We start from the raw sequence: 18,420 nt of genomic DNA, 5'->3' as shown, positions 1-18,420 counted from the left end.
CTGGTAATTCCCACCTTCCCAACTGGCTATGAATGCAGCATAAGGATTTAATTGATGCCTTATCATTAGCTGTGAATATTAGATAACAGCATTGTCAAGCAAATGTGTGGAAGGTCAGTAGGTATCTAGGGAGGGATGGGGAAGTTGAGGTGGGGTCATTTTGGATTGGGAAGTTGGTTAGTGTTAGTGGGGAAACACCCAGATGGGAGGTGTGAGGAATGTGGGGTAGCTACCTGCAGATTCAGGTAGCTAACCTGGTTGGTTAGCTACCTGCAGATTCATGCAGGGTAGTAACATTATGAGTTGGGATTATGGTTAATTGTTTAGCTAGCTAGTTACATGTCTAAACAAAAGACTCCTCTATGTAAGTAACCCTGTCAATAGAATGTTCATGTTGTCACTGCAACAACTGTCATAGATGTAGCTGGTAAATTTGCTCTGGCTATCTACTCCGATTTCAGAGCACTCGTCTGAGTGTGCCACAGTGCAGAATAACTGACAAATTTACGAACGCTCAACACCTGTTGAATATGGCCGGTGTCAGTAGATGTTGGCAAAAAAGTGTAATTAAATTGTTGCCGGCAGCACAGTTGCCAGCAGCACGCTCGGAATAACGTAAAAACAGCCTAACCAGCTCTGCTAGGTCGAGTAAACTGGTTCCTCATCTGTGTCTGGAAGTAGCTAGAAAGCTAGCCAATGTTAGCCAGTTAGCTTAGGTGCTTGACTGCTATTGTTAGGTCAGAGCTCTCGGATCCAATAGAAAAACGCTCTGAATTAACGAAAAGACAATCTGACAATGCTCTGAGTTTACAAATACCCAGAGCACACTCTGGCACTCCAGACTGAATTTACGAACATACCCGTAGTATAAACCAGCCTTTAGTCTTGAAATCTTTGTTTGTTTACTATATGACCTCACATGTAAATCCCTAAAGAGCTGGGTGGGGCTAAGGCTTAAGAGGGTGTGAAAGATGCTGAATGGGTGTAGACAAAGAAGAGCTATCCAGTTAGTGTACCAAAAATATTCAAGGGCCATTTGCTCAAAAGTGAGGTTACAAAATGTATCAACTTTCAAAGCAGAATTACTTTCCATTGTTACTCTACTGTAGTGTATGATATATAATTTTCTAGCTCTGAGGCTTTACTTTTATCCAATGTAAAAAACACGATTTCAAATTTTGATACGTAAGACCGAATCGAGCTAGTCGGTCACAAATGTGTAATTCGCACTCCGACCTGAGAAAGGCAGCAATACAGCGTCTATTCTGTCGGAAACGCAGAAGAAGAATAACAACAACCGTTTTTGGCTTACAAATAGGGCACATCGTTCGTGTTGTGTTGTTGTGTAGACTTTTATATTAACTATGTCGATTTAGCTCACATTTGCAGCAACTGTCGTATTAGCTACTGTCGTTCGGACGTTTTTATCCCAGTACACTACCATGCAGCTGTTAAACTAGCTTGAGTCGTGGAGTACAGAAGCGAGTTTCTCAAAGCAAAGCACTTGTTTTTAAACGTTGACGGTATTGTTATTTAAGTCTTCTTCTCGTGTGTCATCCGTGCCCAATGGGGTTCAATAAGACGTACATCAGTGTGGGGTATGCCTCTTTGGGCATGCTTATAGGATTCTCTGCGTTTCTCGTGTGGAACATCGCGTACAAACAATCATGGACAGCTGCAATGGGAGGATTATCAGGTAAAGTATTAGCCAGAATGTAAACAATTATTTATTTTGTGAATGAGGCTGCAGACATGATGTAACATTATAGCTTATGCAATATTTTCAGGATGCAACTGTCCATCTGACTCCCATGAGCTGGATATTGACACATTGTCGGTACCCATCTCATGTTGCAAGTGTTACAGTCCTCGAGTTTGGAGTGACACATGTTTAGAAGCACACACTCGAATGTATTTTTCCAAAAGAAAATGGAACGCTAGCTACAGAATGTTCAGAGACAGACCGAGACAGATATGATTGTATGAAGATGTTGTATCATCTGTCGGCCGGCAACATTCTATAGTTCTAAGCCTTGCAACACGACCCTCACTGAACAACATGCCCCAGGTCAAGGTATTCTAACTAGCGAAGTTGAATCGGTAAACTTGACTTCAGAAGAGAATAGCTAAATCTCTACACACCAGGTTATAAACTACTACATCTCTGTACATTACATTACATATATTGGACATATGTCTATTTACTTTTATGTCTACTTTCGCGTTTCCAAAACAGTTTATTGCACATCAGCGTTTTAGCATCAGCTATTACAGGGTTTCACTCAGCACCCCTTCTAGCGTTGGGGAACCCCCGCGCCCCGCCACGTCTTTCTTTTTCTATGGGCATAAGCTCTGTTCAGGACACACTGTTCACACCCATTTTGCAGGTTTAACATTTATTTCCTGCAATTTTACACATTTTGTCATAGGGCGCAGATATCATTTAGCAGTTTTAAAGCAATTTTTCTTGCAATTCTATACGTTTTGCCATGTCTAATTTGTATTCATGTGATATTTGAGTGACTCACACATTACTACAAAACCTATGGGAAAATAAAAACCTAGCTAAAAACGTTAGTGTAACAGTATAGCTTCCGTCCCCCGCTAACTAGCTAGCCATTTCACATTGGTTACATTTAGCTGCCATGGGCTTGTTGATCTGGACATTTCTGACAAGTTATAAATAGCTCCCTAAGATCTGCAATGACTGACATGACAAGAGGAAAACTGATGATGCACTACCCAATTTCGAAATTTCACCTTGTGCATTTTAGAGGTCGACCGATTATGATTTTTCAACGCGGATACCGATTATTGGAGGACAAAAAAAAGCAGATACTGATAAATCAGCCGATTAAAAAAAAATATATATATATATATATATATATATAAAAAATATATATATATATATATAATAATAATAATGACAATTACAACAATACTGAATGAACATTTATTTTAACTTAATAATATAATACATCAATAAAATCAATTTAGCCTCAAATAAAATTAAACCTGTTAAATTTGGTTTAAATAATGCAAAAACAAAGTGTTGGAGAAGAAAGTAAAGTGCAATATGTGCCATGTAAAAAAAGCTAACGTTTCAGTTCCTTGCTCAGAACATGATAACATATGAAAGCTGGTGGTTCCTTTTAACAGGAGTCTTCAATATTCCCAGGTAAGAAGTTTTAGGTTGTTATAGGAATTATAGGACAATTTCTCTCTATTTCTTTTTGTATTTCATATACCTTTGACTATTGGATGTTCTTATAGGCCCTTTAGTATTGCCAGTGTGACCGTATAGCTTCTGTCCCTCTCCTCGCCCCTACCTGGGCTCGAACCAGGAACACAACGACAACAGCCACCCTCGAAGCAGCGTTACCCATGCAGAGCAAGGGGAACAACTACTCAGAGCGAGTGACGTTTGAAATGTTATTAGCGCGCACCCTGCTAACTAGCTAGCCATTTCACATCGGTTACACCAGCCTAATCTCTGGAGTTGATAGGCTTGAAGTCATAAACAGCGCAATGCTTGAAGCACATCAAAGAGCTGCTGGCAAAACGCACGAAAGTGCTGTTTGAATGAATGCTTACGAGCCTGCTGGTGCCTACCATCACTCAGTCAGATTGCTCTATCAAATCAGACTTAATTATAACATAATAACACACAGAAATACGAGCCTTAGGCCATTAATATGGTCGAATTCGGAAACTATCATCTCGAAAACAAGATGTTTATTCTTTCAGTGAAATACGGAACCGTTCCGTATTTTATCTAACGGGTGGCATCCATAAGTCTAAATATTCCTGTTACATTGCACAACCTTCAATGTTATGTCATAATTACGTAAAATTCTGGCAAATTAGGCGGCCCAAACTGTTGCATATACACTGACTCTGCGTGCAATGAATGCAAGAGAAGTGACACAATTTCACCTGGTTAATATTGCCTGCTAACCTGGATTTCTTTTAGCAAAATATGCAGGTTTAAAAATATATACAGTGAGGGGAAAAAAGTGTTTGATCCCCTGCTGATTTTGTACATTTGCCCACGGACAAAGACATGATCAGTCTATAATTTTAATGGTAGGTTTATTTGAACAGTGAGAGACAGAATAACAACAAAAAAATCCAGAAAAACGCATGTCAAAAAATGTTATTAATTGATTTGCATTTTAATGAGGGAAATAAGTATTTGACCCCTCTGCAAAACATGACTTAGTACTTGGTAGCAAAACCCTTGTTGGCAATCACAGAGGTCAGACGTTTCTTGTAGTTGGCCACCAGATTTGCACACATCTCAGGAGGGATTTTCTCTCACTCCTCTCTGCAGATTTTCTCCCACTCCTCTCTGCAGATTTTCTCCAAGTCATTAAGGTTTCAAGGCTGACGTTTGGCAACTCGAACCTTCAGCTCCCTCCACAGATTTTCTATGGGATTAAGGTCTGGAGACTGGCTAGGCCACCCCAGGACCATAATATGCTTCTTCTTGAGCTACTCCTTTGTTGCCTTGGCCGTGTGTTTTGGGTCATTGTCATGCTGGAATACCCATCCAAGACCCATTTTCAATGCCCTGGCTCAGGGAAGGAGCTTCTCACCCAAGATTTGACGGTACATGGCCCCGTCCATCGTCCCTTTGATGCAGTGAAGTTGTCCTGTCCCCTTAGCAGAAAAACACCCCCAAAGCATAATGTTTCCACCTCCATGTTTGACTGTGGGGATGATGTTCTTTTAAAAAAATAATATGTTTATTATTTTCCAATAAAAAATCAAATAAAAAAAGACAGCAATACTAACAATGACATTCATTGTACTGTTGAATGGGATGGTGAATTTAGAGGACAAAACAAAACTTAACTCACACATATACAAAATAAAACTAAATCCTATTAGGCGGTACATGTATAAGAAGACAGCATATAGTCATTACAAGCAGTGTAGTTAAGCCAAAAATAAATATTGAGTGGAGTACAGCACAGAGTAGCAGCAGATCGTCAACCCAGTTATGAAGCGGGACTAGACCATTTAGGGGATGATGTTCTTGGGGTCATAGGCAGCATTCCTCCTCCTCCTCCAAAAACGGCGAGTTGAGTTGATGCCAAAGAGCTCCATTTTGGTCTTATCTGACCACAACACTTTCACCCAGTTGTCCTCTGAATCATTCAGATGTTTATTGGCCAACTTCAGATGGGCATGTATATGTGTTTTCTTGAGCAGGGGAACCTTGCGGGCGCTGCAGAATTTCAGTCCTTCATGGCGTAGTGTGTTACCAATTGTTTTCTTGGTGACTATGGTCCCAGCTGCCTTGAGATCATTGACAAGATCCTCCTGTGTAGTTCTGGACTGATTCCTCACGGTTCTCATGATCATTGCAACTCCACGAGGTGAGATCTTGCATGGCCGAGGGAGATTGACAGTTCTTTTGTGTTTCTTCCATTTGCGAATAATCGCACCAACTGTCACCTTCTCACCAAGCTGCTTGGCGACGGTCTTGTAGCCCATTCCAGCCTTGTCTACAATCTTGTCCCTGACATCCTTGGAGAGCTCTTTGGTCTTGGCCATGGTGGAGAGTTTGGAATCTGATTGATTGCTTCTGTGGACAGGTGTCTTTTATACATGTAACAAACTGAGATTAGGAGCACTCCCTTTAACTTTTTGGCGCACCCATCCCATTAGCGGGATCATTTTCGTCAACATCCACTGATTTGCAGAGTGCCAAATTCAAATAAAATTACTAAAAATATTTAATTTTCATGAAATCACAAGTGCAATATAGCAAAACACAGTTTAGCTTGTTGTTAATCTACCTGGCGTGTCAGATTTCAAAAAAGCTTTTTGGTGAAAGCTATCCAAGCGTTTATGTTAGGACATCTCTCTCAGCAGACAACATTACAAACAGCTAGCAGCAAAGTAGATTGGTCACGAAAGTTAGAAAAGCAATAAAATTAATCGCTTACCTCTTGATGGTCTTCGGATGTTTGCACTCACGAGACTCCCAGATACACAATAAATGTTCCTTTTGTTATTTTTATATCCAAAATCCTCCATTTGGTTGGCGTGTTATGTTCAGAAATCCACAGGCTCGAGCGGTCACGATGGGGCAGACAAATTCCAAATAGTATCCGTAAAGTTCGTAGAAACATGTCAAACGTTTTTTATAATCAATCCTCAGGTTGTTTTTACAATAAATAATCTATAATATTTCAACCAGACAGTAGCTTCTTCAATAGGAGAGAGAGAGAGCGAAAATGTCTGCTCCACTCTGTTGCGCATGCAAAACGCTGCTGACACCCAGCCATCCAATGACGCGATGTGATCCTTCGCTCTCATTTTTCAAAACAAAAGCCTGTAACTATGTCTAAAGACTGTTCACAACATGTGGAAGCCATAGGAAAATGAATCTGGTTGATATCCCTTTAAATGGAGCGAAGGCAGGCAATGGAACCGAGAGCTTTCAGGAAAAACAGCACTTCCGGGTTGGATTTTCCTCAGGTTTTCACCTGCAATATCAGTTCTGTTAACTCACAGACAATGTTTTGGAAACTTTAGAGTGTTTTCTATCCTAATCTGACAATTATATGCATATTCTGGGCCTGAGAAATAGGCAGTTTCATTTGGGAGGTTTTTCATCCAAACATCAAAATACTCCCCCCTACACACAACAGGTTAACTGTAAGGTTGCAAGATTGAATCCCTGAGCTGACAAGGTAAACATTTGTAATTCTGCCCCTGAACAGGGCAGTTAACCCACCGTTCCTAGGCCGTCATTGAAAATAAGAATGTGTTCTTAACTGACTTGCCTAGTTAAATAAAGGTGTGTGTGTTAAAAAAAAAAAAAAAAAAAAAAAAAATTGGCCAAATCGGTGTCCAGAAATACAGATTTCTGATTGTTATGAAAACTTGAAATCGGCCCTAATTAATCGGCCATTCTGATTAATCGGTCGACCTCTAGTGCATTTTACTATTACAACTTTCAAGACTAGGTTGAAAGCCTTCCTGGTTAACCTGGAATGTTTGTTCCTGATTCTAAAACACTGGTCAAAAACCTGTCAGGTGTCAACTCAAACTGTACTGTATTTCTGCTTACACAGCCTTTTTAAACAGTCTCCTCAGATGAACTTGGCACACAACTTCCAATGGGATGAGTAGCAGGACTTATCTCCGCATCACCATTACAATTTGCTGACCTGATAAGAGTGGAAGCCTGCGCCTACCATAAAGCAGTTAAACTTTCAAGTATTGAACATTGGCTACTCTGCAGTCGGAGGAACATTAAGGCCTAGTTACCAACCATGCATAGTAATTGTACAATAAATGATGTACTTTATAATTAAGTTCTATATTGCCTAGTATTTGCATTTAAGTGCCTTTAGAGTATTATTTATGTGTTTTTATCTTATAATGTGGTGTAAAACACAGGTATTGACAGTGTAACGCTAAGAGCACCCCTTTTGTCAGTTATGTAATGATCTAGTTAATTAGTGGTGCATTTGTGGCTGCGAACTTTGAGCTCTCGTTAATTCATCCTCTCAGGTCAGCCAGTTGATATCTGTGTGACTTTTCTCTCTTATTGTTGTAAACTTCTCATACTACTTCTTCAAAGAGAATAGTAGCTGCAGATGCCGATTTAGTAATATATTTGTATTGTAGCGACCCGCACAGACAGCTGTGTGTTACGTGTTAGGCTGTTAGTTGGTTGTGTTGTACTTACCAGTACCCAGTGTTCGCGGGGTCCGACATGCCAATCAACCTGCTATCTGCCAATCACGGGAATGCCTGGAATATTCTGATGCCGGGCATCCTGGTGGTTGGCGGAGTGGCGTGGTGGGGGGTTGGGCAGGGGGATGGAGCATTGGAAGTTAAGACCACGTTTAGCCATTGTTCTCTCTCTTACGTCTGGCCTTCACAAGAGAAGGTCACAGTTGTTTTATAGGGTATCCTTCATTTATTTGGCGTGGGCTACAGCCAAACAGTAGCCTGTGTAAAGTTAGGTTAATAAACCGTCAATTCGTAAACTGAATCCTCTGTCTGAACAATTGGTCCTTTATGATCTAGTCCGGTCATTACAGTATGTATATTTCACGTACAGTGTACATCTCTATGTGAAGTCAAATTACTTTTTATAAAGTGCGCTGTCACTAATGTTCCAAAGGCCAAATCCACTTTTTTTCTTTTGGGGTCATGATAGCAGCATGTGATGTGTGGTGCCTGTGCCAATAGAGAAACAATCAATAAAGGTGCAATTCTTGTGCTTGGTCATATGATTGTAAACCATGAGATGTGGAAATTAGTGGGGTCAGCATGGCAGATTGACACAGCAGAATAAGACAAGCCTTCTCTGTATCAGAGCAGGAAGTCTGATAGCAACACACTCAGAGACAGTTTCTATCTACAAGCCATCAGACTGCTGAACTCTTAAACTGGACTGACCAGCTGCACTCCTTAGCACACACTTACACAGATATAGACTCTTTCACACATACTTATACATTCATGCTACACACGCATCACAACTGCTGCTATCGGACTCTTATTGCCACCCCCCGCTGATCTCCAAAACATGTGTAAATATTGGACAATAAATGGTGCCTTCCTGTATTATACTTATGCTAAAATGTTCTATTCTACAGAGGCATTATTCGTATTCTTATGTTTTATTTCTTATTGTTTATTTGTTGAGAAGGGAACCTGCATACCAGGTGTATACTAGGTGTATACCGTACATACGACTAATAAAACATGAAGCTCCCTCTAACAATTGAACTTAGTAGCTTTGCTGTATCCCAATTCTCTGCACTTTCCCCAAAAAACTACCCATCATTGATTTAAAAGCTTTGGATTGTTGTAAGCATTGGTAGGAGGGAGTTTCCACCATTTGTTAAATCCACGACAGGAAGTGTGCAAGTGCACACTTCAGGAAAAGGGTGGAGAATCAAGACTCAGCCCTAATCACTATCTGACCATGTTTGAAAGGAAGCCAGAATGGTACTTTCAAACCTCAAACACTGTTAAAACCTTTTAACCCCCAACCCTGAAGAAAGAACATAAAGTTTATGTAGGCTACTTGCTCATTAGTTCTGGGCCTGTATTCAAAACATATGTCAGTGGGTTATGATCCAGGGTCTGGTCCTCCCTGTCTATATACACTTATTTTTACTAGAGCTGGGATTTGCCAGGGACCTCACAATACGATATTATCATGATACTTCGGGTGTGTTCGTAAATTCACTCTGGAGTGCCAGAGTGCGCTTTGGGCATTTCATAAATTCAGAGTGTTTATTTTTGGCTGGGTCTGTTTCTCTAACTTGTTTTGTACAGTTGCGTTTTGTACTGGAGTGAAAACTTTTGTTTGGCCGGGGAGTAGGGTTGAGCCGAGTGTTCTGACCTCAGCTTGGCTGCTTGACTGCCGTTGGAACTGGCTAAAGTTGACTGGCTTGCTAGCTACTTTCAGGCACAAATGAGAGTACCTCACTCTGACCATTTTACTTGCCCTAGCATAGCTAGTTAGGCTGTTTTCATGTTATCTAGAGCGTTGTTGACGAACTGTGGTCCTGGCAACAATTTAATAATGCATTTTTTGCTGACGTTTACCGAAACTGGTCGTATTCAATGGGTGTAGCACGTTTGTAAATTCAGCAGTGATTCTGCGCTCTGTCACACTCAGACGAGAGTGCTCTGAAATCGGAGTAGATATCCAGAGTGAATTTACGAATGCCCACTTAGATGCAGATTCTATATGTATTGTGATTTGATACTGTGAATTATTGTGATTTGATGTTCCAAACATATTGCTCACGATGTGTCTGCTGCAGAGGGACAAGAGCGAGCCATGAGAAAACAACAAGTTTTGATCGGTCATGGAAATAAGTGCTGAACACTTTTTAAAATTTTTAAAAGTTATTATTTTTATTTTTTTTGCTCCCAATTTAAAAAGAAGATGGAGAACAAACTATAAAGGAGGATCACTGGTGTTTTGGTACAGGTACAGCCAACTAGCTCAAAAATATTGCAATATTGTCGATACGATTTACAGTGGGGAGAACAAGCATTTGATACTTAAATAAATAAAAATACACTACTGATTTTGCAGGTTTTCCTACTTACAAAGCATGTAGAGGTCTGTTATTTTTATCATAGGTACACTTCAACTGTGAGAGACGGAATCTAAAACAAAAATCCAGAAAATCACATTGTATGATTTTTAAGTAATTAATTTGCATTGTATTGCATGACATAAGTATTTGATACATCAGAAAAGTAGAATTTAATATTTGGTACAGAAACCTTTGTTTGCAATTACAGAGATCATACGTTTCCTGTAGTTCTTGACCAGGTTTGCACACACTGCTGCAGGGATTTTGGCCCACTCCTCCATACCGACCTTCTCCAGATCCTTCAGGTTTCGGGGCTGTAGCTGGGCAATACAGACTTTCAGCTCCCTTCAACGATTTTCTATTGGGTTTAGGTCTGGAGACTGGCTAGGGCACTCCAGGACCTTGAGAGGCTTCTTACGGAGCCACTCCTTAGTTGCCCTGGCTGTGTGTTTTAATATTATCCCAATATGTAACTATATTACTATTATTTACACTTAGTCATTATGATCTAAATGGTAAGACTGTTTCTATAGGCCTGTCAACAGCACTCCTGCGTTGAGACTCATTGTGAATATGGCCACTTTGTCCTACCTAGCATGCCCAATGAGTAAGGACAGTTGAAATATTGTGTAAGAAATGGTGAAAGTGGATCACGAAAGACAGTGCTATACGTTGTCAAATGGACTTGTTGTTATGAAGCTGACACCGTAAAAGAGGAACATGGAGTGAGTGACAACAGTTTGAATTGAGACACAAATGACACAGCAAAATGTTATGTGCTGTGTCAGAATATGTTCACCCCTAACACATCTCCACACAATAACCTATAGTAGCCTAACCTCAATGGCCATGTACTCTTATCTCCACCAGCACAGCTAGAAGAGGACCGGCCACCCCTCAGAGCTTGGTTCCTCTCTAGGTTTCTTCCTAGGTTCCTGCCTTTCTAGGGTGTTTATCCCTAGCCATCGTGCCTCTACATCTGCATTGCTTGCTCTGTGGGGTTTTAGGCTGGGTTTCTGCATAAGCACTTTGTGACATCTGCTGATGTAAAAAGGCCTTTATAAATCCATTTGATTCATTGAAGGCAGTTCAAGATTTTATAACAAAGAGGAAATCTTCATCCTCAAATTCTTTCAATTAAATACTTAGTTACTTAGTGCTTGTCTCATCATGTCAGGAATTTGACTCAAAGTGTAAGGATTTTGAACAACCAGCCCCTGACTGTCTGTGTTTCCGTGTCTCTTCCCCCTCAGGTGTGCTGGCTTTCTGGGCCCTCATCACCCACATCATGTACTTGCAGGACTACTGGCGCACCTGGCTGAAGGGCCTCAAGTTCTTCCTTTTCATGGGTGTCTTCTTTGCCCTTCTGGCAGTGGTGGCCTTCATCACCTTTCTCTCCCTCGCCATCACCAACAAAGAGTGTGAGTCTCTCACACACACACTCTATTCACTCTCTTATTCCTTCACTCCTTCTTTGATCCTAATTTGCTTCTCATCTGCCCTTCACTTGCTCTACTGTTCATTCTCTAACCACTGTTTTTCATATAAGGCTGAAGTCATCTGTGTAAACTGCTGACCTAGACACTTGCGTATAATCCGAGCACAAACAAATATGCACAAATAAGCTAGCGAACGTCCTTGGCTGCTATGATAGCTAGCTAGGCAATGTTAGCTAACTATACAGTCTTATGTTGGCTAACGTTAGATGGGTAACGTTAGCTTGCTTATCCAAAGTCTAGCAGTTAGCCTCTGTAGCTAGCTAACACCAGTCAGCTGAAAGCTAGCCAGCTAACGAACAGGAAAAGAAAGGCAGCAAGCTATATTTGGTCATGGAATTACTTAAGTCATTAGTTAGCTAGAACCAAACAACAGCTGACCTCACCCCATTCCGTACAAATGTGGGTAACCGCGACATTCAAACGAGGCTGCAATTAAAACGAATGGGACTGTAGTGACTGTGTTGGCATCAAAATCCAGGGGTGTGAACTACGTTTCAACATTGATTGACATGGTAATGGACTAACAGTATTGGAGAAAAGATGAGAGAACTGACCCCTCTGATGTATGTTACATCGTGACGTGTCACTACGTAATGTACAGCGTGCATTTGACTCATTTTGTGCCGTACAGCCTCTTTCCACCAGGGGTAGCCCTTCTCTCGCAGATTAAAATCATGCTTAACCATATACACTTGTAAGAAAACTTCATGATTTTTGTCTAAATTAATATAATTATTGCTAATATTTCATGACTAGAGTGCCAATTGCATTTTGTTGCATGTCATTACTGCGAGCCATCATGACACTCAAAAGCCGGAACAGCTGCAGTTTACTTGTGAGGCTCACGTTAGCGCAGCCCTAAATCACTCTTCAAATTCAACACAACCCTTCAAACAGGTATGTGATGAGACATTACATAAACTCTTTGTTTTATTTACATTTTAAAGTTGATTAGTTGGACAAATCGGGTGGGGGAAAAAAAAAACCTGTTTCTTCACACAACATATTTCCCCCTTTCAAGATCACTTCGTAGCTTTCGCTACCCACCCAACATTTTTAAAAAGACCCAACAAAGCTCATTGCCTTCTTGAAATATGCAGAGATGGGCATCATGAAGGTCTCGTCATTAATTTAGTTGGAAAGGGGAGAAAATGTGCTTTACATTGGTATTGATATTACAGTTGATCTGGAAGTATTATGTTTTTTGGGCTCTAAAATAAGGTCAATTGTACGGACCAAGGCGATGTACAAAAGTGAGTGAATTTGCGTTAGCTAGCTCACGTCCAAATGCCAGTCCTACATTTTTCCACAAAACATCGCTCACTAGCTACATCAGTTCAAACCAACACTAAACTTTGGGCAAATTGTCATGGTGCTACCTTGCAAAAGCCCATTGCATGCATTGTAACACTAGCTAGCTACCTATTCCATAGTCCAAGGTGCTGTAAGAGCCAGCCACATTTCACTGTCAGAACACAATTCAAACTGTAGCTGAGAAAACAAGTGGCTATGACTTAACCTTCAAAATGTTATGACTTAACCATTTTCTTTTACTTTGCATTCAACGGGAATTGAGTAATATTTTGCAATGTAAGACTGTCACAATCAATTGAGCTTTTCACCTTCTGAAAACTACAGACAATTACTTTTGTTTATCCATGGTAAATTCAACACATTCTACAAACAGTTCAAAAATTGATTTGAGTTATTAGAAGGCAACATCCAGCAGACCAGGGTTTAAACCAGCAACGCTTGCAGTTATGCAAGCATACCACCTGTGCCGTTAAGGCCCAGACCTTTTGGCGGAGTCTGATTTTAAAGGGTAAAATAGCACTGCCGATGACTGACTTTTGATTGTGGGGAAAAAAGTCAGGCTTTTTGTGAAATTGTTGTATAATGCACCTTTAACAGAAAATCACCTTCCGGTGTAAAAAACAATGTTTTAAGTGACAAGTAGGCATTGGTCTGAAGCCAAATGCTCTACTAAGGTTTCCAGCACACAGCTTTGACCTACAACAGTAGATATGTTTGTCTATTGTACTTCAAACAATGTGTATGCAGGTTGCTAAGGATTCAAACCTTCTTAAACAGCCTAATTCATACTCTTCAGTGGAGTAATGGACTTTACTGTGTTCTGCTATTAAATAATGTGTATATACACTACCGTTCAAAAGTGTGGGGTCACTTAGAAGTGTCCTTGTTTTTGAAAGAAAATCAATTTTTTTGTCCATTAAAATAATATCAAATTGATCAGAAATACAGTGTAGACATTGTTAATGTTGTAAATGACTATTTTAGCTGGAAACGGCTGATTTTTATTTATTGAATATCTACATAGGTGTACAGAGGCCCATTATCAGAAACCATCACTCCTGTGTTCCAATGGCACGTTGTGTTAGCTAATCCAAGTTGTATCATTTTAAAAGGCCAGCATCCCGTAGTCGCCTCTTCACTGTTGATGTTGAGACTGGTGTTTTGCGGGTACTATTTAATGAAGCTGCTAGTTGAGGACTTCTGAGGCATCTGTTTCTCAAACTAGACACTCTAATGTACTTGTTCTCTTGCTCAGTTGTGCACCTGGGCCTCCCACTCCTCTTTCTATTCTGGTTAGGGCCAGTTTGCTCTGTTCTGTGAAGGGAGTAGTACACAGCGTTGTACGAGATCTTCAGTTTCTTGGCAATTTTTCACATGGAATAGCCTTCATTTCTCAGAACAAGAATAGACTGACGAGTTTCAGACGAAGGGTCTTTGTTTCTGGCCATTTTGAGCCTGTAATCGAACCCACAAATGCTGATGCTCCAGATACTTAACTAGTCTAAAGAAGGCCAGTGTTATTGCTTCTTTAATCAGGACAGCAGTTTTCAGCAGTTTTCAGCTGTACTAACATAATTGCAAAATCGTTTTCTAATGATCAATTAGCCCTTTAAAATGATAAACTTGGATTAGCTAACACAATGTGCCATTGGAACACTGGAGTGATGGTTGCTGATAATGGGCCTCTGTACGCCTATGTAGATATTCCATTATAAATCAGCTGTTTCCAGCTACAATAGTAATTTATAACATTAACAATGTCTACACTGTATTTCTGATACATTTTATGTTATTTTAATGGACAAAGAATGTGCCTTTCTTTCAAAAACAAGGACCTTTCTAAGTGACCCCAAACTTTTGAATGGTATTGTGTGTGTGTGTGTGTGTGTGTGTGTGCAGCCTAATGAGAGAGAAGTATTTTTAGATATAGGCCTTTTGTAAATGTGTATTATTAGTTTATCATCGCCATCTTTATTGTAACATGAAATAGAAATGCACACAACTTTAAGCTACATATTCATTTGACATAGGTAATGAACTGCCCATTGATCCGCACAGCAATTGATAAAACAGGACCATGTTTGCAAAACAAGTGTTTCTGAGCTGATGTGGATATTACACAGGTAATCTAACGGTTACAGAAACCAGGAATACAGACAGGCTCTGTAGACCTCTATAAGAGTGACTGTATCCAACACACCATAACCTGTTGTTATGTTGGGTGCCTACTGACCCAAAAAATATGTTATCAAATATCTATTTTTCCTCAATGTCATGTATTGCTAAAATAACGGTTTAATGAAATACAGGCAGGCACCACATTACTACAAGACAAAACAACTCGCTCAATCAAGTGTGATGGTCTTGTAAGTATAAAAGCAAAGCTTGCTTTCATATAATTTTAAAATGCTTGAGCTGGTACTGGAATGGGATGTGTGAAGAGTCCAATACTTTAACATGTATGCGGTACAAATCACATTATTGTGGCAGCACCTCTAAGAGTATGAATTAGGCTGTTTGAGAAGGTTTGAATCCTAAGCAACCTGCCTACACATTATTTGAAGTACAATACCAACATAGCTACTGTAGTAGGTCAAAGCTGTGTGCTGGAAAACCTTGGTAGAGCATAGGGGGAGTAGTTATTGTGGTGCTCGTGAATTTCCTTTCTTTTTCGACTTCAGACCAATGCCTACTTCTCACTTCACTTAGTTTTTTGTTTTTAATTTAGTCATTAGTATTGCATATTTCAGCTCTTAGGGCACATGATTACATCTATTTCCACACAAAATGACTGCTTCCCAGAGATTTTGTGCTGTGATCTCCCATAAGTTGGGGTTATTCCATGTGAAATTCATTGCCTTTGTGTTACAAGCCTAAAGCTGTGGTTTTTCTACAGAAACCTTCATTGAGAAGTACCTGAGTCAATGAAATGTGTGCCAATCAGGTATTTTAGTCCGTAAGACTAATATCTGTCGTCTCTGTCATTTCCAGCACTGACCGACCCGAGGAGCCTGTTCCTGTCGGGCGTGTGGAGTTTAATGACCCTGAAGTGGTCCATCCTGCTGGCCCTCTACTCCCACCGCTACCGCAAAGAGTTTGCTGACATCAGCATCCTCAGTGACTTTTGATAAGGGCCATTGAACCCCTCTAGTGAGGGAATGAGTACCATGATCTCCACCTATGCCCGCGCCTCCTCGTTTAGGTTACCCCCTCTTTTCCTATGTCTGTGAAATCAAATCAACGTTAATTTGTCACGTGCACAGGATACAACCGGTGTAAACAGTACAGTGAAATGCTTACCTGCAAGCTCTTCCTTAACAATGTAGTATTCAATATCAAAGAGAAAGAAATAGAACATCCACAATAGAATCTTAAAAAGCTCACAGAAACAGGGAATGCTCAGCGCCTGCTAGCCAGTCTATCCACAAGTTCATCCCTATTTTATACTGTTTATGAATTTTACTGTCTTCATATACATATGTATGTGACACTTGTCTGTGTTCCTGTTGTATGTCCTCTAAAGTTGTTTTAGTCATGCCAATATCTCTCTCTTTATGAGATTAGGGGTTCTTATTTGATTAATTTGTATCTAACCCTTGATGATCATGTACATCTACCTATGATGTTTTTTTACTATCTAATAAAGAGAGAGATATTGGCATGACTAAAACAACTTTAGAGGACATACAACAGGAACACAGACAAGTGTCACATACATATGTATATGAAGACAGTAAAATTCATAAACAGTATAAAATAGGGATGAACTTGTGGATAGACTGGCTAGCAGGCGCTGAATATATATATATATATATTCATATTCCTTCTCTGATTTATTTGTGGTTATGATACAGAATTGACTTCCATTATCTTGCCACAAGGGGGCGTCACTCCATCAAATGCGTTGGCTGTTGGAAAATGTTTGTTTTTAGATGGAAAATGTTTGTTTTTAGATGTAAGCCTTTCTCAGAATTCATCTCGGTGTAGTATAACTGTACTCTACCTGCACAAATCATAGAACATCAATTCTAGACAACAATAGGACACATCACAGACATGTTTGGGAAATCTAAGTAGTTGGATTTTAGTATGACTGTTCTGTGTTATCTGTTTTTGCACTTTGCGCTTGGGTTCATAAAAACTTACTGTCACCTGCAGTAATGTGACGAAGCCACTACATTTAGTTTGTTGGGTCTCAACACTATTTGGAAACACTTGACTTAATGCTGGCAGGTATAATGCATTTTTTATGCAGCTATAATGCTTTCTAAGACTTATCATAAGACTTGTTTGACCCGCCCTTTATAATGTCTTATAGCGTTATACCTGCCAGTGTTAGCCACTATCACAGCATCCCACCACCACTGTATAAAATTATTATATGAAGAAAGATTGTACTACCATCCCATAATGTAAGAACAACTGCTTTTATAACAGTAAGCAAATTAATTTCAAATGTCTCTCTTTTTTTTAGTACTCATCGTATTTGAATGGAGATATTTCGTAGCATTTTTATTATTGCCATGATGGGAAGTTGTCAACAAAGTGAGCGAGGACCGAACCAATGATGTCACAAGTGTGAGAGGGGACCATTGGGGCTTAATAATATGAGCCTTTGACCAATTTTATTCCGATAAACGCTTTGACTCCCAACACACGGACCCGAGTCCGAAAAGGTACCCTACTCCCTAGATAGTGCACTACAGACGGACCAAGGACTAATTGCGTGAATGCTTCAGTAATCCTAAACATTTGTTTGTTGCTTCTCCGATCCAAAAATATTGGTGGTCATCATACTGCTGCCTGTGGAGATGAATTTGATCCTGTTCTTCCTTTTTAAAAGTCTGTTTCTATGTGAGCTACCACATCTAGCATATTGTAATAATGAAACATGAAATGATGTATATCCACTTGCGTGTGTGTAGGAATGTATGTCTGTTGTACAGGTATGTATGTATGTATGTATGTATGTATGTGAGAGCCATATTAATAAAATATAATTGTAGGACAACTGTTTTATTGCGTTGGTAGTACATCTCGTACAATGTCATAACAGTTAGAACCTTGTGTTGTACCTCAACTCAAATGTTATTGGTCACATACACATGGCTAGCAGATGTTAATGCGGGTGTAGTGAAATGCTTGTGCTTCTAGTTCCGACCATACAGTAATATCTAACCAGTAATCTAACAATTTCACAACAACTACCTTATACACAGAAGTTTAAAGGAACAACCTCAGTTGTACAATGTGAGTGTGTACTAGGCATAGGGCAAAGTGATTTTACAAAGATGTGCTCCGTTCTTTTGAAAGCTTTACTAGCAGATAGAAAGCACCCTCATCTTAATGGTGTACTTTGATGGAAAAGCTTAGCTTAACTACATTGTGGAAGTTGTTGCACTGTTGCTGTGGGGTACCCCGGAAACGAGTTTAATTGATGGAGAAAAGTAGAACTGACCTCTAGCGCCTTATGTTTGGAAACAACATAAATCATATGCATCATAGGACTTGTC

General features: G+C 39.9%; 1 protein-coding gene across 1 annotated transcript; it reads left to right on the top strand.

Annotated features, from left to right (window-relative positions):
- The first annotated feature begins 1,253 nt into the window (after positions 1 to 1,253).
- On the top strand, positions 1,254 to 17,918 carry LOC110528501 (heme transporter hrg1-A). The gene is made up of 3 exons (XM_021610604.2): positions 1,254 to 1,696; positions 11,348 to 11,515; positions 15,899 to 17,918. The coding sequence occupies exons 1-3, from the start codon at positions 1,567 to 1,569 to the stop codon at positions 16,033 to 16,035; spliced, it is 435 nt and encodes a 144-aa protein (XP_021466279.2). The 5' UTR covers positions 1,254 to 1,566; the 3' UTR covers positions 16,036 to 17,918.
- Positions 17,919 to 18,420: the final 502 nt, after the last annotated feature.

The sequence above is a fragment of the Oncorhynchus mykiss genome, chromosome 7 (assembly GCF_013265735.2).
Source record: "Oncorhynchus mykiss isolate Arlee chromosome 7, USDA_OmykA_1.1, whole genome shotgun sequence".
Classification (NCBI taxonomy): domain Eukaryota; kingdom Metazoa; phylum Chordata; class Actinopteri; order Salmoniformes; family Salmonidae; genus Oncorhynchus; species Oncorhynchus mykiss.
Note: the sequence above shows the minus strand (reverse complement) of the source record. Positions and strands in the feature narration are given on the sequence as shown.

Bases quoted from the DNA above. Each gene is read 5' to 3' on its own strand.
- LOC110528501 (XM_021610604.2), top strand. From the start codon at position 1,567: ATGGGGTTCAATAAGACGTACATCAGTGTGGGGTATGCCTCTTTGGGC. The intron at 1,697-11,347 runs GTAAAGTATTAG...CTTCCCCCTCAG, and splicing joins TGCAATGGGAGGATTATCAG to GTGTGCTGGCTTTCTGGGCC. The intron at 11,516-15,898 runs GTGAGTCTCTCA...TGTCATTTCCAG, and splicing joins CGCCATCACCAACAAAGAGT to CACTGACCGACCCGAGGAGC.